This window comes from Thamnophis sirtalis, unplaced genomic scaffold, assembly GCF_051295495.1.
Source record: "Thamnophis sirtalis isolate CommonGarterSnake01/CBP01778 unplaced genomic scaffold, rThaSir2_p1.2 scaffold_15, whole genome shotgun sequence".
NCBI classification, from domain to species: Eukaryota; Metazoa; Chordata; class Lepidosauria; order Squamata; family Natricidae; genus Thamnophis; species Thamnophis sirtalis.
In genome coordinates, this window is record NW_028261395.1 from 18,147,547 (window position 1) to 18,170,738 (window position 23,192).

At 43.4% G+C, this 23,192-nt stretch overlaps 1 protein-coding gene across 3 annotated transcripts in view; it reads left to right on the top strand.

Moving 5' to 3' along the window:
* PIK3AP1 (phosphoinositide-3-kinase adaptor protein 1) overlaps positions 1 to 23,192 on the top strand; it is an 81,658-nt gene that overhangs the window by 14,568 nt on the left and 43,898 nt on the right. For all 3 annotated transcript variants that reach the window (XM_087702147.1, XM_087702145.1, XM_087702146.1), the window contains exons 3-7: positions 2,696 to 2,847; positions 9,000 to 9,144; positions 13,572 to 13,714; positions 17,295 to 17,424; positions 22,989 to 23,185. In XM_087702147.1, coding sequence (XP_087558273.1) covers positions 2,696 to 2,847; positions 9,000 to 9,144; positions 13,572 to 13,714; positions 17,295 to 17,424; positions 22,989 to 23,185 — 767 coding nt within the window. The remainder of the gene's footprint in view (positions 1 to 2,695; positions 2,848 to 8,999; positions 9,145 to 13,571; positions 13,715 to 17,294; positions 17,425 to 22,988; positions 23,186 to 23,192) is intronic.

Genomic DNA, 23,192 nt, shown 5'->3' on the forward strand with positions numbered 1-23,192 from the left:
ATGGTTGCAGGGACTGGGTATGTCTAGTCTAGAAAAAAGAACGAGTAGGCGTGAGATGATAGTTTTCTAGTATTTGATGGGCTACCAGAAAGAAGTGGAGGTGAACTTATTTTCCAATGCACCAGAAAGCAAGCTACGAAACAATAGATGGAAACTAATCAAGGATAGGAGCAATCTGGAATTCAGGATAAATTTCCTAACAGTGAGGACAATTAACCAGTGGAACAGCTTGCCTTCAAAAGTTTGTGATTGCTTCATCACCGGAGGCTTTTAAGAAGAGACTGGACAACCACTTGTCTCAAATTGTATAAGGGTCTCCTGCTTGAGCAGGGAATTGGACTAGCAATAGCACTTAGACTTATGTTATGTACATGTACATGTACATGTACATGTACATGTACATACATACATACATACATACATACATACATACATACATACATACATATATATATATATATATATATATAGTACTTTTATACCCTGTCTAAGCAGTTTTATAGAGTCAGCCTTTTGCCCCCAACAGTCTGGGTCGTCATTTTACCCACCTCAGAAGGATGGAAGGCTGAATCAATCTTGAGCCAGTGAGATTTGAACTGCCGAATGTACTGCAGTACTGCACTCTAACCACTGCACCACCTTGGCTCTTAGAAGACCTCCAAGGTCCATTCCAGCTCTATTCTGATTGACTGATGTCACTTAACTAAAAATTAGGTTGTCAAGCACCATGGCCATTTCCTGAATGTTTCCTGCCTTTGCAGTAAATTGATGGCCACTGATTTTGTAAAATCAGAGTATTATAAGATGCACACATTGGAAGAGAACTTGTAGAATATTTAGCCCAACCCCTTCTTTAGTGTAGAAATTCATTGATATTGCATCTCCAGAAGATGTCCATCCAGCCTTTATTTAAATACATTCAGAGAAGGAGCATTCCTCTTTGGAGTGGCGCGCAAAACTTCACCCATTATTCTCGAGAGACAGAATTTGGAGGGGTCTAATATAGCACCTGGGCTGGCTACAACACAAATGTTCGTTCTCAGCTTTGAGATTTCTAGCTGCAATGGACAGCAAAGTTAGGTTCGTCCCCCTGCATTGATCCAGCAGACAAAACAGGAAAAGAGGGAGGAGAGAAAGAGTCCTGTTGCCAAGGTGCGGGTCGGAGGGGGGCAGAAATTCAGACTTTAACCCTGCGATACAGGCAACACTGTGGATTCTGAGATCCTCAGGTCTCCTCCACCTGCACAAGTAGTGGGGGCTTGTCTTGGTAGGATGCGACCGTTCATTAAATAATCTGGACCTATGCCATGGAGGGCTTAATAGTTCATAACCAATACTTTGAACTGCACCCAGAAGCAAACTGGCAGCCAGTGCAGCTCACAAAGCTCTGGTGTAACATGGCTCATTCTACAGGCCCCAAGGACTGCTCGTGCTGCTGCACTGTGCATTATTTGAAGGTTCTGAATGCATTTCAAAAGTAGCCCCATGAACAAGTGTAGTACAATAATCTAGGCGAGAGATGACGATGGCTTGAGCGACCAAGTGCAGGCAGTCCTGATCCAGGAAAAGCTGCAGTGCAGGACTGTGCTGCCCAGTCCTAAGCTCTATAACTGACCCTTAAAGGATACTATGGTTGATGGTATTGAAGGCTGCTGAGAGGTCGAAGAGAGCCAGAATAGTTGCACTACCACCATTCTGCCCTTACCAGAGATCATTCATAAGTATGACCGGGGCAGTCTCTGTCCCATAGCTGGACCTGAAACCTGACTGAAAGCGGTTTAGGAAATACGGTTCATCTGACTCTCTGAAGTTGCTAAGCAACCATCTTTTCTAAATAGGAAATTGGGAAAAAAAAATTCAAGGCAAGTGGAAAAATTTTAGGACAGGACAAAACAGGTCCTCCGTAAAAGGCTCCGGGAACTCTTGCAGTGAGGCTTTTACCAACCAGGAGATACAAGGTTCTAATTGACAGGTGGTTGCATTGATATCATTGAGGAACCTGTCCACTTCCCTACGGCCAAGAGCATCATAAGACCCCCTGGTCCCTAGTCATGAATTATGTCACTTGGGCATGGTGTGGCTTGGTGGGCGTGGCAGGGGAAGGATACTGCAAAATCTCCATTCCCTCCCCACTCCAGGGAAAGGATACTGTAAAATCTCCATTCCCACCCCACTCTGAGTCCAGCCAGAGGTGGCATTTGCCGGTTCTCCAAAATATTCAAAATTTCCGCTACTGGTTCTCCAGAACCTGTCAGAACCTGCTGGATTTCAATCCTGTTGTGCATAATAATATTATCAATATCATCATTTTGTGTGTTTTGTGTTTGTGTGTGCTTTCAAATCAGACTTGACTCTTAGTGACTGCCTGGACAAATCCCTTACCAAGACTTTGGAAGTGGCTTCCCATTAATTCCTTCCCAGGACAGACAGAGAGTGCCCTCCCCTAATGTCCAGGGCTATCACACAGTTTACTGTGTCTAAGGCGGGACTAGAACTCATGGTCTCCTAGTTTCTACTTTGATACCTTAACCTCTATACCAAATTGACTCTCCATATCATCATTACTGAGTTCAAAGTAATGTTTCTTCTTTCTTATATAGAATGCATTTAATTTTTAATTTATGTTCTTTTTATGGATTTTCCTAATAGCCAAACAACTTTTAAAAAATCACATTAATGTTTATCCTCTTCTTAGATTCTGGTTGTGATTCAGTGGTTGATGCAAAGAAGGAGGATGCTGAGAGTCTACAAGTGCCATGCAGTTTCCCAGCCTGTCAGGCATATGAACCTTTAGTGACCACATTAGAAAATCTTGTTGCAGTGCAGCCTGATCGTATACGCTGTGGGGTATAGTATATATCTACTCTTTCTAAGTTGATCTGATAGAACTGGAAGAGAAATCATGCTCTGCATTGAATAAAGCTTAATTATAATAACACAGCTATTCACAAGCAGACTTGTTCTTAACACTGCTAGTCAAATTTTTGAGTTGGACTATGGGGACAAGAAAATGTGTGATATATGTAACCATGTTCTGCAACACGTTTTCCTTTTCTTGGGCAAGGGATGGTGAACCTGCAACCAAATACTCTTCAACCAAAACTTAAGCAGCCCTAGCCAGCATAGACACTGATTAAGGATGCTTAATTTAATCACAGCCTGTAACATCTGATTTACCACAAGTACTCTATCCCTAGCGTATTCTTTTTTTTACTATGCATTTCCTTTTTGTATTTCACATTGTTATCTTACATGAGTTTGGGTTGAATTTGAGTTTTGTTTTCTGTAATTCATCTTATGAGGGAAGGAAACAAAGTACCATATTTTTGGAGTATAAGACGTACTTTTTCGCCTCTAAAAGAGGGTGAAAATTTGGGTGCATCTTATACACGGAATGTAGTCTTGCCCACTCACCAGCCCCCACCCTTTGGCTTTTGCCTCCCTTCAATTTGCCTCCTTGTAGCAAACAATCTGTTTCAGTTTCAGTTTCAGTTTCAGCACACCTTGATTAGCAGAAACAGCTGATTGTCAGTTGGATTGGCCTCCTGATCATCAGCTGTTTCAGGCTGTAGGGATTGCCTTGCCTATTGCCGCCTCCGCACGCCCCATTTTCTGCCCATTCCGATCCCCGTGCGGAGATGGTGTGTGTGGAGGCCAAAAATGGGGTGCACAGGACTTCCGGGGGGAAGTGATGCCGCCGACGGTAGCTTAACGAAGCTGCCCTCAGAGTTTTGGTTCGTATATCTATTTAAGATCTTAGATATCTCTTTTTCCAGGCAAGGAAAAAGTAGGGAGCGACCCCAGCTAGTTAGAGTCCTCTTTGTAGCTCACAGCCTTTTTATCTTTTGGCTGTGAACGAAAGAGAGTGATTCAACGAAAGCTGAGTCATTTACTCCGGCCAAAGCTTCTCAGCTGTCTTTTTTCAGCTCAAGGCGAGTTACCCCCCCCCCCCAGTACAAGATTTTGCAATTAACTTGTTAAAGATCAATCTGAGCAGCGACCATACCGGTGAACTTTTTTTTTTCTCTATTTAAAATACCAGCTTCAATTTTACCAAAGACTCCTTTGTTTAATTAAAAAAAAAAAAAAAGGCGAATTTATAGCTTCCACATTTTTTATAACGATATATCTTCAGCTTCCTGGACAGAACTAAGGATATAACTCTTTACAAATCAATTAGCCCCGTTCTTTCGATGATTTCCTTTTATCAACCGCCAGGGGTTTGCTGAAATTACCTTATCTCAAACTAATGTGAGTAAAGATTCTGTTTGTTTTCTTTTTATCATGGCACCGAAATCGAAGCAGCCCAGACGCTCTTTTACATCGCAGGCTTTTGTTGCAAAGCCGCAGCCCTTATCTTCCACGCCCCCTACTGGAGAAGTGCTAACGAAAGAATTTCTTTTTGAAACTCTCAATGAATTTAGAGAGGAGATGAAGCAATTTGTTACAGATTTATATGGCAAGCTTGATGCTAAGATTGCCCAAACAAGAGAGGATGTCATGGGAGTTATGACTGTGATGACAGACTATGTTGCTGGAATTGAAGATAAGCTGGAACTCTTGGAGCAAACTAATTCTAACCTGATATCTAAAATTGAGGTGTTACAACAGGAAGTTGAAAATGCAGAAAAACAACTGGTTATGACAAATTATAAAAAGATGGAGCTGGCTTTAAGAGTTAGGGGACTACGTGAAAAGCAACAGGAGAACTTGAAACAGACTTTTTCAGAAGCTTTCAGTCGTTTGGTGGGAAGTCCGGGACTCAACTTTGATGGGCAGATTCAAAAAATTTACCGCCAGAATTCGTGGGCAGCAAAACAGAGACAGCTTCCGAGAGATATAATTATATATTTTGCTACAAGAGAATCCAGAAAGGCGATATTACAAGAGTTTTATAATACCAGGCTGCGAATTGATGGACAGGACCTGAATGTTTTTAAAGCAATACCACTTCAAATGTTGAGAGCTAGGAGAGACTATGCTTTTCTAACTAAAGAACTCAGAAACCATCAGATACAGTATAGATGGGATGTGCCATCTGGTATTATAGTTAGATTTGATGACCAAAAATATCACCTAAGCTCTGTTTGGGAAGCCCGAGATTTTTATTATGAGATCCTAAAGGCGGGACACCTTGAATCACCTGGACTTGAAGAAAAACAAAGAGAAGGAGAAGAGAAACAACAAAATACACCATTACAAGACAGAAAGTATCGCTTTCCCCTTCCGGAAAAGTATAAGATCAAACAAGGATCCAGCCGTGTTCCCAGACGAATTGAAAATAAAGCGGATCGCAGCAACATTTATGAACACCAGCCATTGAATAAGGAGATATTCATGAAACCATTATAACAGTGAAAGTAAACATCTTGCTATATTAAATAGCATAAAAATGATATAATTTTTTTTGCAAGGAAATTATATCAAATCAACTGATTTAAAATATTTGCCTTATTTTCAATTTGAACAATACTTTGTGACTTTTGTTTTGCATAAAATTGGTTTAGTTGTACATTGATGAAGAGACATTAAGGTTGAAAGAACTGATGCTGTTCTCCTTGGAAGATATTTTGTATGGGACTTAAAAAAGATTTGGTGGATAACTCTGAATTTTTATATAAGCTGTTGATGACTTATTTTCCAGGGTGAGGAGGGCGGAAACTGTGGTGTTCCTGGATTGGGGTTCAGGTTGAATGGAGTTGGGAGGTGTGGTGTAGATGGGAGGGTAGTGAAGGTTGAATTAGAGCTTACTTTGAGACAGAAAGTAAACTGATTTTTGTATAAACTGTTACTTGAATATAATGACTGGAAGGATATACCCGGGGAGTTTGCAGGAAGGCGGAGCAAATATGAGAGGAGTATGGATGAAGATAAAATATATCTATGTGTATGTATATGTGTGTGTATGTACATATATATGTGTATATGTATGTATATGGACACGGGTAGAGGCAGGACGAAGAGTTAGAAAAAGAAACCGAGAGAAGAATTTGAGATGTGTTTAAATTGCTTTATAGAGAAGGAGGTATAAAAGGGACAAATTAAAGGTTTGGAAATAGACAGATATTTAGATAAAGAGATAAGGTCCATAGCTAGAGTAGAACTCTATTTGGATAATTTATTTGGTTTCAATAGAGTTTGAAATCCTGCAAGTAATTAATTAATTGTGATCAGGAATGATGTACATTGTTTAAGTCTTAATAATGATGGGAAGCTGAGTTCAATGAAAAGAATTTATTGATTTTTCTCATGTTTTTTTGTTTTTTTTTATTTTCTTCTTTTTTTATCTTTTAATTTTTAACTTACTTGGTTTTATTATATTCTAGATTGTGTTTGATAAAAAGCTATACCGGGTATGGGATCTGGGAAGTCAAAGGGGGGTAGGGAGGGGGGATTACAGGGGGGAGGGGGGGAGGGGGGAAACATAGTTTCAATTTTCAAAACAATAAGAATGCACCTGTATACTGTTGCTCCTTTTTCTTTTTCTTTCTTTTCCTTTCCTTTCCTTTTTTTTTCTTCCTTTTTTTTCTTTTAATGTTAGTATAAAATACAAATCGAATAGATTAATGAATAGTAGAAATACACCGAAGTAAGGAGTAGAGGGAAAGAAGAGGGAGGAGTAGAGAGGGAGTGAGAGGGGAATGTAAGGAGGGTGAGATGGGGGAAAGGGGAGAGAGGCATGTTAGAGGGGGAGGGGAAGTAGAAGAGGGGAATGTTGGAGGGGAGAAATGAAAGTTGGAGGGGGAGAAGAAAGGGTGTATGGAGGATGAAGTGTTATGTTGGTTTCCTATGGTGGAATATAAGATGAGTTGTGTTTAATCGCACAGTATACAAGTGATTGTAAAATGAAAATGAAAATAAAACAAAGTTGAATTTGAAAAAAAATGGGGTGCACAGAGGTGGCAATAGGCTATGGCAATCCCTGCAGCCTGAAACAGTTGATCGTCGAGAGGCCGATCCAACTGACAATCAGTCGCTTGTGCTAATCAGGCTCTGTTGAAATTGAAACTGAAACACGTTGTTTGCTGCAAGGTGGCAAACTGCTGGGAGGCAGAGGCAGATTTTTTTTCTTGTGCTAATCAGGCTAAACTGAAACTGAAACAGGCTGTTTGCTGTTTGCTGCAAGGAGGCAAATTGCTGGGAGGCAGATTTTTTTTCTTGTTTTCTTCCCCCAAAATTTAGGTGCGTCTACTTCGGAGTGCCTTATACTCCGAAAAATACGGTATGTTGCTGGGCTTTTAATGATGTTGTTGTTCTGCTTAGACATAGGTATAATGATTTTTATATCTTTGTGGCTGCATATTTGGCCTGAATCTACCAAAAAGATAGTGCTTGTACCAAGAAAGTTGGTTTCCAGGTTTCTGGCTTATTTCCTCCCCTTTCCTCCACAATGTCCTGAAAAGAGAAAATCTACAGCATCCCTGCCATAATGAACAAATAAGATGAGAAAATTCAATTTGGAGGAAATGGTACCTTGGTTAACCCAGACCCAAATCATATAGAGATTTATTGGTTTCATTGAGAAAGTTGCTAATCAGAGTAGCAACATCAATATCGGTTCTGTGCTTCAGAAGTGTTTCTTACCTGCCAGCAAGTAGGCTACTGCATTTTTTTTTAATTAATTAAATGTATTGGCTACCCATCTTAACACAGGGTACCTCTGTGCAGCTGAGTTTTGAAACAATTATAGTTTCATGTAAAGGGTAGATCTAAGCAAAGCGACTATTACAGTAAACCAGTCCAGGAGCAACGAAGATATTGGTAATTTTTGCTAAGGTCTCCTGCTCTCAAAAGTGCTTCAGCTGGGACACCCGCCAAAGCTACTCTCGGGTATTCCAGAAGGAGCTTAGTGTCCATGAGGAACTGAAGCCATGGATTTGCAACCCCTCCAGAGTGAGATGGGGGCTGACAACACATGTGGCAGTTTCTGCATGAATAATAGAGTAACAGAGTTGGAAGGGACCTTGGATGTCTTCTAGTTTCAGCCTTTTTAAATATTTCTGTGGAACAAACTGGAGGGAGAAATATCTTCTTTTAAAATCATTTCTGCCCTATACCATTCTGGGTCTTCATAATACTGTACTACAATTTCTTTAATCCTGAAGTTGTTTTAGTCACCTGACCTTCTTTGCAAAAAGGGTAGATTGGGTTCAGCGAACTGTTGTGGAGGGAGGAGACACAAGCCATGTGCACCAAGCCTGTTGGAAAATCCTTGGACAGTTTTAAGAATCTAACTGTTTCATATATCTTTGCAGGCTGAACATGACTCTTAAGGATAAATAAGTCTTTGGAATAACTGAAATAAAATGCAGTGTTAATTCAATGGGGCGATGTGCATTCAAATGTTTAATGAAAACTGATAGAAAAGTATAATTGACATAAGAGTCAATAGCAGCAGGCAAAATGAGTTTAGTTTTGTAATCATAGCTTTGTAAAACTTTTCATCTTTTTTTCAAAAAATACATATTTTAGAAAAAATTGTGGTTGACATTTGCTGAGTGGTAGAGCTTATATTTGTTATTAAGTGCTTAAAACATATTTTGATGCTTTTAATATTGCATGCCACTTATGAATTTGCTAAATGAAGGACAGCAATGTCTCCTCTCATTAGCACTGTCATCACAATCAAGTTGTGATGAGAATAAAAATTGTTTCACTCCTTCTGAACCAATGTTATCAGGCTCACCAGCCATCCATATAGGATTGAAAAAGAAGGTGCATTCTTCCTCACCCCAAGCACAAATAAGGAAGGCTTGTGCAGTGGTGGGATTCAAATAACTTAACAACCGGTTCTCTGCGCTAATGATTTCTTCTAACAACCAGTTCAGTAAACTGCTCAGAAAGTTAACAACCGGTTCTCCCAAAGTGGTGGGAACTGGCTGAATTCCATCACTGGGCTTGTGCATGTAGATCCTCATGCCCCAAAAGATACCAATGTATTGTGAAAACTGAATATTCCAAAGGCCCTAGTTCTTACTATGTTTTTTTTTTTAATGTAGGTGCGGACAACCATTTTTATAATCCTAAAGTGTAAATTGGATAGGCAAATAAAAATGGAAGTGGAATTTTCTTCTAAGAGCTGTCAGCCACTGCGACTATCAGCAAGTATTGAGAATGACTATGCAGTCTCCGTTTACGCACCAGGTACGTACTAAAGCTGATCTTTTTATCCTGAATTTGTGTATGTGTTAGAACATTATAGTAGAGTTTTTCTTCCTATTAGTGGCATACTTGTACTAGGCCAACAAACTATCAAAAATAGTTTTCCTGTCAAGGGGGATACAAAAAGCTTCAATTAGAAAATAAATTTATCTACACAAACTCAAAAGCGGATGACTGGTAGAATGTACAGAACTAAAAGAGTTTAAGATCATAAAGGAAACCTGCACCTTTCATGGGTTAATACAGGGGTGTCCAAACTTGGGAACTTTAAGATTTGTGGACTTCAACTCCCAGAATTCCCTAGCCGGCTAGGAATTCTGGGAGTTGAAGTCCACAAGTCTTAAAGTTTGGACACCCCTGGGTTAATACAAGAAGTCAAGATGCGAGGAGAAAGCTGACACAGGAAGCAGAAGCTCAGTTGCACTTCCTGTTTCCTGTACTTTCTGTTCATGCTGCTAATTTTAACAACATGATATTTTTAAAAGCATTAGGAAACTTCTCCTTATATGAAGTATTATGTCTTTATCAGAGGACTTATTTTTATACATATAGGAGCTAATTTAGTTTTTACAGGAAGTCCTTGACTTATAACCATATGTTTAATGACTTTTGAAAGTTATGTCAGCCCTGAAAAAATGACTTATGATGACACTAATGTGCCCATGATCATGTGATCAAAAGCAAGCAAAGTCAATGGGTGAAGCTGGATTCACTTAACAACTGAATGATTTGCTTAACAACTGTGGTTAAAGTCGTAAAGTCAGGTATGGCTCACTTAATGACCACATTGCTTAATATTGGACATTACAGTCCCATTAGGATTATAAGTCAAGGACTGCCTGTAGTCAAAGAAAAATCTAAAATGTATGCCTGTGAATTTTATTTTTTTAATAAAAATAAGAAGGAAATTGTCACTATCCTATATTACATTAACAAGATACTTATGTTGATAATTCTGGAATCTTAATTTTAGACACTATATGGATCAGCACTCAGTATGGAGCCAAGCATTTGAAGGACATGGTGCTGGCTTTAACTGGATATCTGAGTCACTGTTAACTCTGGTCATTGGATTTCTGATTCAAAATTTTAGCCTTGATAAGCTCATAGACTCTGCACAATAAGTTTTTTTTTATAACGTAAGGAATGAAACAAAATTGTTGTAAACATCAGCAGTTGTTTGAAAGCTTATTTTAAACCTTTCTGGTCCCTTTTAGTTACACAGTGAGTGAAATTGCTAGAATTGTCAGATTTCCTGGAATGTTTAAATTGCTTAATGCTTTAGAATTTTGGCTGCCCTCCTGGGCCAGACGCCCCTACTTTCTCCCCCCACCCCCATATCTGGCCTTTGTGGCATCCTGCACTCTGCTGGATGTCCTCTGTAAGCCTGGCCCAACATATGCAAGTCAGTTGCTTCACGACCCATTTCAGGTATACCACATCAGCAGCGGAAGGAAGATGACAGCAAAGGTCAGCTGGGCTGGTGGAGCGCTGGGTAGCAGATTTGGTAGAGGTGACAGAGTACAGGACGGCCAAAAGGCCAGAAATGGAGGGGGTGGAGATAGGTGAGTGAAAGGAGCTGAAAAGCAAGCAGTTCCTTACCTTACCAAGACTCAGAGCTCCCTAAGGCAGCAAGCCTTAGTGGACAAGGCCATGGGAGCGGTGAGTGCCTCCACTTGTATACTGCACCCGTGCCCCTCCTGGCTGGTCTCGACCAGCAGGGAGGTGACACGTGGCTGGATCCGGACGATAGTTAACACCTCTCTCCGGGAGGGAATCTTCCCGCCCCTCCTAAAGGATGCTGTGGTGAGACCCCTCCTGAAGAAACCATCTCTGGACCCAGCCATTTTGAGCAACTATCGTCCAGTCTCCAACCTGCCCTTTGTTGGGAAGGTTGTTGAGAAAGTGGTGGCCTCTCAACTCCGACGGTCCTTGGATGAAACCGATTACCTAGATTCCTTTCAGTCGGGTTTCAGGCCTGGTTACAGCATGGAAACTGCTTTGGTTGCGATGATCAATGATCTCTGGCGAGCCAGGGATAGGGGTCACCCCTCTATCCTTGTGCTCCTTGACCTCTCAGCGGCCTTCGATACCATCGACCATGGTATCCTTCTGCGACGGTTGTGAGAGGTGGGAGTGGGAGGCACCATCCTTCGGTGGTTCTCCTCCTACCTCTCGGACAGGTCACAGTCGGTGTTGGTCGGAGGGCAGAGGTCGACCCCAAGGCCCCTCAACTATGGGGTGCCGCAGGGTTCGGTCCTGTCCCCCCTCCTATTTAACATCTACATGAAGCCGCTGGGTGAGATCATATGCCGGCACGGGATTAAGTACCACCAATACGCGGACGATACGCAGTTGTATCTGTCCGCCCCGTGCCAACTCAGCGAAGCAGTAGAAGTGATGTGCCAGTGCCTGGAGGCTGTTAGGGTCTGGATGGGAGCAAACAAGTTGGCACTCAATCCAGACAAGACCGAGTGGCTTCTGATGTTCCCTCCCAAAGATTGGCCAATTATTCCATCTCTCAGGCTGGGGGGTGAAATTATACGCCCCTCAGAGAGGGTCTGCAATTTGGGAGTCCTCCTGGATCCCCAGCTGATTTTAGAACACCATTTGTCGGCTGTGACCAGGGGGACCTTTGCCCAGGTTTGCCTGGTGCACCAATTGCGACCCTACCTGGATAGGGAGGCCCTTCAGACAGTCACTCATGCCCTTGTGACCTCAAGACTGGATTACTGTAATGCGCTCTACATGGGGCTGCCCCTGAAGAGTGTTCGAAGACTTCAGTTAGTCCAGAACGCAGCCGTGCGAGCGATTGTGGGTGCACCCAGGTACACCCATGTCACACCTATCCTCTGCGAGCTGCACTGGCTACCCATTAGTCTCTGGACCTGCTTCAAGGTGCTGGTCATTACCTATAAAGCCCTACATGGCATCGGACCTGGGTACCTGAGAGACCGCCTCCTGCCGATTACCTCCCATAGACCGATTAGATCTCACAGGTTAGGTCTCCTCCGGATTCCATCTGCCAGCCAATGTTGGCTGGCGACTCCCCGGGGGAGAGCCTTCTCTGTTGCAGCTCCAGCCCTCTGGAATGACCTCCCTGTGGAGATCCGGACCCTTACTACCCTCCCGGCCTTCCGCAAAGCCACCAAATCCTGGCTGCTCCAGCAGGCCGGGGGGCTTGTGAAACATCCAGCCCCACGGAAACTGTGAATGTTGCGTATTTTAAAGTGTTGTTTTGTCTATTTATCCCCCTTCCCTTGTTTATTGTGAGCCGCCCGGAGTCCTTCGGGAGTGGGCGGCATACAAGACAAATAAACTAACTAAACTAAACTAAGCCAGGAATTACTTGGATTGGGGTGGATCCATGCCTAATGGATTTTAAAGAAGTATCGGGATATAAATAAAACAAAAAATGAATTGATTGTAAATTTGATAAGGGCAGCTAGATTAGTGATGGCTAAATATTAGGGATGAAATTGGGATATTCAAAGAAATGAGTGGTATTGTCAGGCATGCCTCCTTCAACATCCAAGAAAGAAAAACCTCAACTCCATGTTAATAGAGATGAAGTACTTTTACTAGATATGAAGTGAAAGCAGCTAAAAGGAAGGCAAGATCTGAGCCAGAAAGGCGGGAACATATACATACCAAATGTTTACTTAGCACCCTCCCCCCAATTCCCCAACCCAGTGTCCAATCTGCAACTCCCTAAAGTGTCATGTGGGGTGCATCATCAAGTTGGTATGTGAGACGGTTGGCCTTGACCAAGTCCAAACATCAGCCACCAGCATGCAGAAGATGGTGAGAACAAGACTCCTCCAGTACAATATTTTTCCCTCCCCCAATACCATGCTCCCCCCCCACCCTGTTCCTATGGCAGCCGATAGTAAGCAAGCATAGCAAATCAGCCGTAAGCAAGTAACCAAAACAGAGGCTGACATCTACAATGAAATTTGGAGTATGGCAACAAATGATAAATTAACAACAGAAATTAAACTTTAAAAAGGGATGATTAAAGTAAATAATTATAATGAAATATGGAGGGATTTTATAAAATCAGTGTTGGTGGAAGGCAAAGGGAATAAACCTACTCAAGAATATATGTTGTTTTGGAGGGGATAAGGGCACAATTGGAATGTACTGTATATCTAAGAAATATAAGGGAGGAGGAAGGTCTCCAGGGGGTGGGGGTGCACTGTAATATGTGTTTTTTCCTTTTTGTTTTGTCTTTCTTTTTTTGTATTCAATTGTATATGTACTGTTTGTATTATTTATGTTTTAAAAAAAGTTAAAGAAGTATCCAGTTTACATGTGTATATGCTGACCCTTTTTTCCACTGCTTCTTTCAACACAATATGAGTTTCCTTTTATATACCGATTATTGCTGATCTTGTTTCGCCCTTCAGACTTATCACCTGGAACTGTATGTTTGAAACTGTTTTCTGGAGATTTAATGATAGTTGAATCAAACATCAATTACTATACTGACATGGAAGAAATAAGCAACTTGTTGTCCACTGCAGCAAATCCAGTGGAATTCATGTGTCAGGTGAAATATTAAATTAATTTCTAATGGGGCAAAGTAAATAACCTCCCTGCTTTAGGGAGGGGGGAAACAGGAGAGAGTTTGATATATCATTTAGATAGTGGAAAGATAAGACCAACTGTAAACCTGAGGTATGAGTAAGTAGCAAAAGCATCTTGTGAGAAACAAATAAATGGAGGATTCAGAAAACTTGTTTATTTCTAAAATATGTAGTGTGCTTATTAGAAAAAGATATTTTTGAATTGTATGGTCTTGTTTAATTGTGGTAATCTAGAGACCTCAAGGAGACTATTAAAAATAGGCAGTCCCACAGATAGCCTGGCTCTACATCAGTGGTGGGTTTCAAAAATTTTAGAACCTCTTCAGTAGGTGTAGCCTGCTTTGTGGGAGTGGCTTGCTGACCATGTGACCGGGTAGGAGTGGCTTGCCAACCATGTGACCAGGTGGGAGTGGCTTGCTAGCCATGTGACTGGGTAGGTGTGGCCAACTTGTAAAATGTGGTGAATCTCACTTAACAACACTCTTGCTTAGCAACCAAAATGTTGGCTCAGAAACTCTGGCATTTGAAGCATGCAAGTCTTAAAGCTGTCAAGTTACAAGACCCTTGCACCCCTAACCCTTTAGAAAAAAACACCGGGGGTGTTCAAACTTGACAGCTTTAAGACTTGTGGACTTCAACTCCCAGAATTCCTCCTCTTGCTCTTCATCTTGATGATGTGCGGACAGGCAGGGGGAGGGAGCTGGAACCAGTTCTAAATGGCACTGTAGATTTGTGGAACCTCTTCTATAGAAGAGGTTAGAACTGGCAGGAACCCACCCCTGCTCTACATCACAAAGAGCTATAGGTAACAAACAGCATATTGAATTGTGCCTGGAAGCTCACTGTTAACCTGTGCAGTTCATGCAGTAGTGGTGTCAGAGGGGCATACTGAGGCCTACCTGACATTACCTGCACTACTGAATTCTGTACCTGCAGTGACTTCCAACTGGTCTGGTCCAAAAATCCATTACAATAGTCCAATCATGAGGTGATCAGTAGTGCATAAGAGACAGTTCTTGCTTATATCTACAGCATTTTTCCTTTTTAGGAAAAAAAAGCTGTTTCAATTCCATGAGTTTCTCTCCAACTTTAATGGGTTAGTGTATATACAAGCGGGCATCCGTGGCAGTGGCATGATTTTGGGATCAGAACAGACCTCTGAGATGCTTCATTTGAGGGGAATGCAATGATCCATTACTGATATCATCCACTTTTTCAGAACATGATAACTTCTCAAGTTTGTATGCTTGCTTTTGGACAGGGAAGCAGTATCTAGCATGACTCTGGGCATGCATTATTCTTCTCAGTATTCAGTATCACTGATTTAAGTTTCCTAAATTCAAACAAAGAATAAAGGAAGGGGACTTCAGCCATGAACATTTTTAATTTCATGTAGCTTGAGATGTAAAATATATAAGAACCTCCGCAACATAGCTGCATTTTTGCAGTAATATTGTTAGAAGCTGTATATTAAAATATAAGTAGTCCTCGACTTGCAATCTAAATTGAGCCCAAAATTTCTGCTGTTTACTGAGACATTTGTTAACTGAGTTTTGCACCATTTTACGACCTTTCTTGTCACAGTTGTTAAGTGAATCACTGCAACTAATAAGTTAGTAAACCAGTTGTTAGATGAATCTGACTTCCCCAGTAAATTTGCTTGTCAAAAGGCTGTAAAGGGTGATCATATTACTTTAGGACACAGCAATGGTCATAAGTATGAATCAGTTGCCAAGCTTCTGAATTTTGATCCCATGATCATGGGGATGCTACAAAGATTGGAATTGTGAAAAATGGTCATGTTACTTTTTTCAGTGCTATTGTAATTTTGAATGGTCACTAAAAAAAACTTTTGTAAGATAAGGACTACCTGTATACTTACTTTTCCCACATTTATTACCTGATGATTTCTAAATGTTTGGTAGTAAATATTGTACATGTATGTAGCATAAGAACATTCATTTTCATATCAGCCATCAGTTGACTGCCCCTGTCTAAATATGCAACACTGCTTTCAGTATTACTACAGACTTATTTTATTTATCAAATTTAGGGACCACCCATGTCTGCTGCTCATCTTTGCTTTCTTTGAAGCTCACTAGCTACTGCCATAATCAGGGGGAAGGGAGCATCATGGGGAGGAGGGGAGCATGCTGGAGATATGGAAGAATACTATTGGAGTATGGACACTAACAGGAACCAGAGGTGCCAAACTGAGCCATCTGCCAACCTTCAAGGATGCCAGGAAAGGAATTTACACTGGCGCCTGACACACCGATTTCCCAAAACATTGGAATGAGACCTGATTGGACTGCTCTCCCAGGGGGGAGGGGTTTGGATATTGCTTTCAATACACAATTTTCGCATGAGAGCTTGCTGCACTCAGTATTTCTAGTAAAAGTACCTTTTCTCTAAAACCTATGGACTCAAGGGTAGTTCTTTCCTAGGGAGTAGCCAGAGCCAGTCTGACTACCTAAGTGACTCTGGGCTGCCATATGAAAAAAAACCATACAATTAAAATAGAATCAAAACAGGGTGAGAAACAAAGTTAAAAAAAAGATAAAATTGGAGGGAGTGCCCTCAAAGCACCAACTTCCCCGCCCCCCAGGTGGCATGCCACTTTTCAATCCCCAAGCAAGTTGGCAGAGACAGGTTTTCATGCTCTGGAAGGCCAAGAGACTGGGTGCCAACTTCACCTCTGGATGGAGGATGTTTCATAGGTCACTGCAGAGAAGGCTCTCTTTCTAGATCCTGTCAGTCAACATTCTTCAACTGACATGGCCTGCAGCATACCCATTTTGCCTGACAGAACAAGATGTTCCTCAGGTAATCCAGTTGCATGCCATGAAGAGCTTTAAAGGTGATAACCAGCACCTTGAATTAAATCCAGAAGCAAACCTGCACTCAATGCAGTTCATGCAACAAAGGTTTTACAGGCTCAGTCCTTGGGGCATCCAGAATTGCCTCCACATTCTGTGCCAACTCCAGCTTCTGGATGCTCTTCAAGGGTAGCTCTATGTAGAGCACATTGCAATAGTCCCTCAGGAGATGATCAGGGCATGAATGATTGAGAGAAGGGCCTCCAATATAGGAAGGAGTGCAACTGGTGTGGCCTTCCTAGCCATGACTGCTGTTTGCTCCTTGAGAAGGAGATGTGAGTCCAGGATGTTCCCCAGATCATGAATGGATCTACCTGGGGCAGAGCAGCCCCATCCTAGACAAAAAAATGATACCCCCCCCCCCAGATACACAGGACCCAACCACACAGAGCCATACATTTTACCAGGGTTCTGTTGAAGCCTGTTGTTCTCCATCAAGCCTCCCACAGCCTCCAAGCACCTTGAAAGAACATCCACAACATCATTTAATTTACCCAGATGAATTAAGCTGAGTACAGTATGGTGATTGATGATCATCATTTTGTTTTAAGATTATTAAATGCTAATAATTTCTTAAGTTTTTTTAAAGTCACAGACAAAATCCTAATACATAGAAACAGTGCTGAGTATACCTAATTGGTGGTTGTTCTCTTCTTACATCCAGGCATTTAAGATTGTACCATATAACACAGAAGCTCTGGACAAAATCCTCACAGAATCATTGAAAAAAAACCTTCCTGCCAGTGGTTTGCACCTCCTAGGAATCAACCAATTGGAAGAAGAAAATATTTCTAGTAAGTATGATCATGATTTGGGTAAAAAAAGCCTATATGAATGATACTATACTAAATTCAAATGCTACTACATGATGCAAAAGCATATGTTATATGAAAAAGTTGGGCATGTGTGACTGTCCTGCATAATCCTAACAACTAGAGCAGGGGTCTGCAACCTTAAACACTCAAGGAGCCATTTGCACCCGTTTCCCACAGAAAAGAAAACACTGGGAATCACAAAACCTGGCTGGACGTGACCAACTCAACATCACTCCCACCCAGTCACATAACCACCACCTCCAGCCATGCCTACCCAGGTTTCATGTCTCTCAGTGTTTTCTGGGGGAAATGGGTTTCCCTCTCCCTCGCTCTTATTTCTGTTTTTCTCTCTTTCTCCTCTCCCTCTCTCTTCTTCCTTTCCTTCCCTTTCTCTCTTTTTCTTTCCTTCTCATGGAATATGATACCAAATCCAAAATAAAGTTATTAATTGTGGGAAATTGCATCTCTGTAATCTTTTCATAATTAACTTGCATATATATTTTGATTTCATTTGAGTTTGACAATATAATACATTATCCAAAATTATAAATAATCTTATTTTCAGATGCATTTTTTGCCATCTCTGTTATTTCCTTTAAAAAAAAATCAGACTTGCTTCCAATTTGTGCCTTCCGGCAAACTGTAGTTTTCATGGCAAGAGATCTAGCTTGCCATTGCTTTCGTCATAGGTTTGAGAGAGTTCTTCCTTCCTTCCTTCCTTCCTTCCTTCCTTCCTTCCTTCCTTCCTTCCTTCCTTCCTTCCTTCCTTCCTTTTTTCTTTCTTTTTTCTCTTCCTTCCTTTCTCTCTCCTCCTTTCTCTCCCCCTTCCATTTCTCATTTGTTTCCCTTTCTTTTCCCTCTCTCTCTTCCCTCCAGCTCTCTTTTATTTCTCTCTCCCTCTCTCTCTCCCCTTCTCTCTCTCTCAATTGTTTCTCTCTGTTTTTCCTCTCTGTCATTCTCTCTCTCCATCATTTTCTCATTTTCTTCTCTCTTTTTCTCCCCTTTTCTCTCTCTCATTTCTTTCTCGCACGCGCGCGTATGCATGCACAAGTGAAATACCGTCCTGGGATGGGATCACGCTGGTGGCGGGGATGGCAAATCCTCTTCCCACTGCTGCCACTGCGCAGTGAGGTGAGTAGCCAGCTGTGCAGTACAGGAGCACTGGTTGGTAGCATTACACAGAACCATGACATTAAACCAACATTCCTAAAACCCATCAAACCTCAGGGACTCCTGAGCCTCTGCCCTCCACACCGGTCAATTCAGGAGGAAGGGAAATCCTTAAGAAGAGATGGCTGAGAAGAAGAGGAAAGAGGCCACTGACAAGCCAGTGGAGGAACTGGTAATGATGCAAGTGGGAGACTAAGCTAGCAACACTGCCCCACTGGTGATCGCAAGACCGAAAGTGTGGCCGGGGAAGCCGAACCTGACAGAGACACGGGGGGGAGGGGAAACAGCGATCAGGGGAAGCCCCTTCCTCACAGTAGATGAATTCTGGTGGAGGAGGGCCCCCGGAGCAGCACAAAATGAGCTCCTCCTGGTGGCACCCATGTACACGGGGGCCCAGCCCCCACAGTCAAGGGAAAAGAGAGCAGTAGACTGGGATGAGCTGAGGGAATGGAAATATTTGACCGTGCCTTGGAGCTCTTCAGTAGAGCAGCTGAGAGAGTGGTTTGACCACACGAGCATCTGGGGTATGGAACATCTGCTATGGCTGGAAGTAACGGAAGAGGTGATCCATCAAGCCACCCAGCCGTTTCTAGGATGACGGAGCCCGAGTCCTCCTGTCAGATTCCACCTCGCCAGTCCGAAGTTTCAACTGACAGCGAGGGGTGGAGCCTGGAGTGAGCTGCTCCACCACAGCAGGGAGCTGTGGTGGCAGGGACAAGCCCCAGGAGAAGCCTCTGATCCTCTACAGCAGTAGTGACAACAGTGAGTCCGGGCTCTGGCCAGGGCCCCCAGCAGCCACCAGGAGCAGTCAGCCCATCCTGGCAGCCACCGCAGCCCCTCCCCCACAGCCCCAGGTGGTATCAGGCTCCTTTCCTCCCCCCCCCAGAACATGACACCCGGGATATTGGCCGCTGCCACTCCACCACATGGACCCTACCCCCCTCCCCGGCTATGACCTTCAACAGGAATCCTGACTGTCTGGCGATCTTCCTCGACAATGTCCTGGCTCACCTAGACCATTGCTGCCTGACCTACCCAATTCAGAGATCGATGGTGAGTGCGATTACTGCCAAGCTTGAGGTGGAAGCAGCAGAATAGGTGGCTACCCTCAACGAGGAGGACGCCCCTGAACTGAGAGATGCTGCAAGATTCCTGGGGAAGCTGAGGGTGAGATTTGAAGACAAGGGGAAAGCCCAACAGGTGGAGAGGGAGATACGGGAGTTAAAGCAGAAGAGACGGCCAGTGAAGGAATACATTTGAGAGTTCCGGAGGGTCAGGGGTGGTTGTGGCACTGGCCAGAATGGATGCTTGTCTACCACTTCAAAGAAGGCCTTGACAGAGGCCTGTGACAGGCTTGTGCATACCAAGGCCTCCCCAATCAACTGCAAGAGTGGTACTGGGCTGCCACAGAACTAGATGTGGAGCTATCAGTCTGCAGGCCAAGGAGTGATGCTGAGGCGAGGACGTGAAAGGGTCAAGAATGCCTACCAGCCGGGAGGCGATCAGCCACAGCCAAGCCCCCATCCAGTACTTCCGATGTGGTCAGCCAGGGCATCAAGCAGCCGAATGCTTGGTAGTCGCATGTAAACCAAAAGCAGGACCAACGGCAAAACTGAAAAAATTGCCTAAGAAGCCACCAGAGAAGTCCAGCTTGTGAGGCCAGGTTGTCAAGGTCCCCTCTTTCCTGCCTGAGTGGGAGGGAACTCTGGCCGAAGGAAACCAGTCACCCGCCTTTTATGACAGTGAGGATGAGGGAGAAAGAGACCTGATAGTGAGTAGACCCATCCACCCTTTTGCAATCCCCGTGAGAATCGTGGCACCCAAATTGGGAGCTCAGGGGGAGTTTGAGGCCCTAATAGACTGAGGCTGCACCCAATGCTTAATAAGACTGCACCCAATGCTGAGGCTGGGAATCTGGGCGAGAAGGTGATCTAGGACCATGAGGTTTGAACAAGTCAATGGCTCACTAATAGGAGGGCCCCCAGTAATCCATTTGACTGGATCTGTGAAGCTGGAGATGGGTCAGCACTGGGAGATGGTCCGGTTCGTGATTGTCCCAAAGATGACCGAAGCCATGATCCTGGGATTAGCCTTGTTGGACAAGTGGGGCTTGACGATATGGTGGGGAGGGGGAAACAGGATATTGAGATTGGGAAGAGGCCCCTTCCCTCCCCCACATGACCAAGTCATGAAAGCCTCTCTACAGAAGATGGGAGCCAAGGGCCCAGAACACTCAAGGGCAGGGTCAGATCGGCCGCTGGGGACCCAAACCATCCCCAGAAAATAACAGGATCTGGCAGAAATGTTCAGGGAGGAGGAGTTTGACATGCTACCCCCTCAAAGGCCAAGGAGAGCTTGCCGGATCAGTCCAGCCTTGGCTTTCTGAAAGAGAGAGAAGAGAGAAACAGAGAGAGAGACAGAGACAGGAAGATAGAGAGAGAGACAGATAGAGACAGACACAGAGAGAAAGAAGAGAAAAAGAGAAACAAAGAGAAAAAGAGAGAGAAAGAGAGGGGGAGGGAGAGAAAGGGGTGAACAAAAGCACCCAAGGCCATGTATGGCAAGGAGGAGAGGGGTGAGGTGGTACCAGGTGGGGCAAATAATTTAACAATCATTTCTCTGCCCTAGTGACGGGCTGGGTAGGTTTGAGAAAAGCCTTTGTGCAGAGGAGATTGGTTCTCTTCCCTTCCTCCACCCCGCCCCCCCCAATCTCCCCAGATCTGTCATGCGGTGCTTATTGCTTATACTGCTATTCCACCCAGCTACCGTATTTCTTTGCTGTATGACAGATCTGGGCGGATTGTGAAGAGGATGAAGCAAGTGAAGAGGACCGATCTCCTCTGCATGAAGGCTTTTCTCAGGACACTAGATTGGGAAATTAAAAACCTGGAATGGGGTACAATCCAGCTTGATTCAAAGGCTTTGGCTCCTGAGATCACCATGCTGCCACCCAAAACGCTGTTACTGTAATCTCTGCAGTGCTCACTTCACCAGCCCCTTCTTGGGCAGTTCCAGGCAGCAGAGATCACAGTAACAGCCTTTTGGGTGACACATGGCTAGTGGAAGAAGTGTGGGATAGGAAGGAACCTTCGGAATGTGGGAGTGCCAGGTCAGGAGTCTCCCTGGAGCCTGGCACCTGCTTTTGCCCCGAGACTAAGGAAGTGAGGTTGCGAAGAGGGCTGTGAACAAGCCCAGTTGTTCAAGGAGGCAGCCTTGTGCGGTCATTTTCTTTGGGTTTTCCTTTCACCACTCAGGTGCCACTGCAACGAACTGTTAATCGAAATGGAAGGGATCCCCACCCCTCCTTGCCCAATGGGCCGTTCCCGGTCAAGCACGGCAGCGGCCGTTCAGCAGCCCCCGCGTGTCTTTCCCTCCTCGCTGAAGAGAAGAAGCGAGCCGATTGCCGCTCCTTGGCCCAATCGGCTCCGTGTCACTGCTGGTCTGAGGAAGGGGGGAAAAAATAAAGCGTGGAGAGAGATATTTACTCCTTCCCTGCCATGAGAGGGGTAGACAAAAGCAGATTTGAGATCGATAAAAGCCTTACCCTTAAGGAAGATCGAGCCCCCATGCGTTTCTTTTTTGCCCACCCTGGCCACTAGAAGCACTTTGCAGGCCTCCCAAACTCTCTGCATGCCCCATTTTTCACAAAAAAACAGGGCATGCTGAGGTTTGGGAGGCCTGCAGAGTGCTCCTGGGGGCCGGGGAGTGCAAAAACATTTTTTAAAAATTTGCCTCTTCAAAATCTTGGTGCATCTTATACTCTGGTGCATCTTATACTCCGAAAAATATGGTATTTAACAATTCATGCTTTAATAGGCACCATTTTAATAGGCACCAAGTTTAATTATTGTAATAAAAGGCAGCAGTGGCAATGATCAGAAAGAAAGATTAGCACTTTTTATTTATAGATTTTTTCCCCCCGCCTTTATTATTTCTATGAATAACTCACGGTGATGAACACATCTAATATTCTTTCCTCCTCCAATTTTCTCCACAACAACCAGTGTTGAAGTGATTTGGTCCAAAGGAGAGTGACTGGCCCAAGTCACCCATGGCAATATATCAGCTGACAGCTTTGTACATCAGCACATGACTCATTTTATATTTAGGAACTGATATAATGTTCAACACTCTTGTATGTTGCCTGTATTCTAGTAAGTGCTTTATCAGATCTTGCAGAGTAGCCGTGACCCCTGCCTCCCCCAAAATGCCACATGTGACCTGTTTTGGCAATCTTATCCTTACAGGGATTCTACAGGACAAGGCACATGATAAATAAAAAATGAAATTAGATTTAGGCCATTTCCATTATTTAATTTGTCACCAGTGGCATAGCTATATAAGAAATTGTGTTTTCCTCCTTTTTCTTTCAGGTCAAAGAGAGGAAGAGTTGCCAACTCTGCTGCACTTTACTGCAAAATATGGTTTAAAAAATCTCACAGCCCTGTTGCTTACATGCCCAGGAGCTCTGCAGGCTTATAGTGTTGCCAACAAGTATGGTCACTATCCTAACAACATTGCTGAAAAGTATGGCTTCAAAGATCTCCGCCAATTCATTGATGAATATGTGGTAAAAA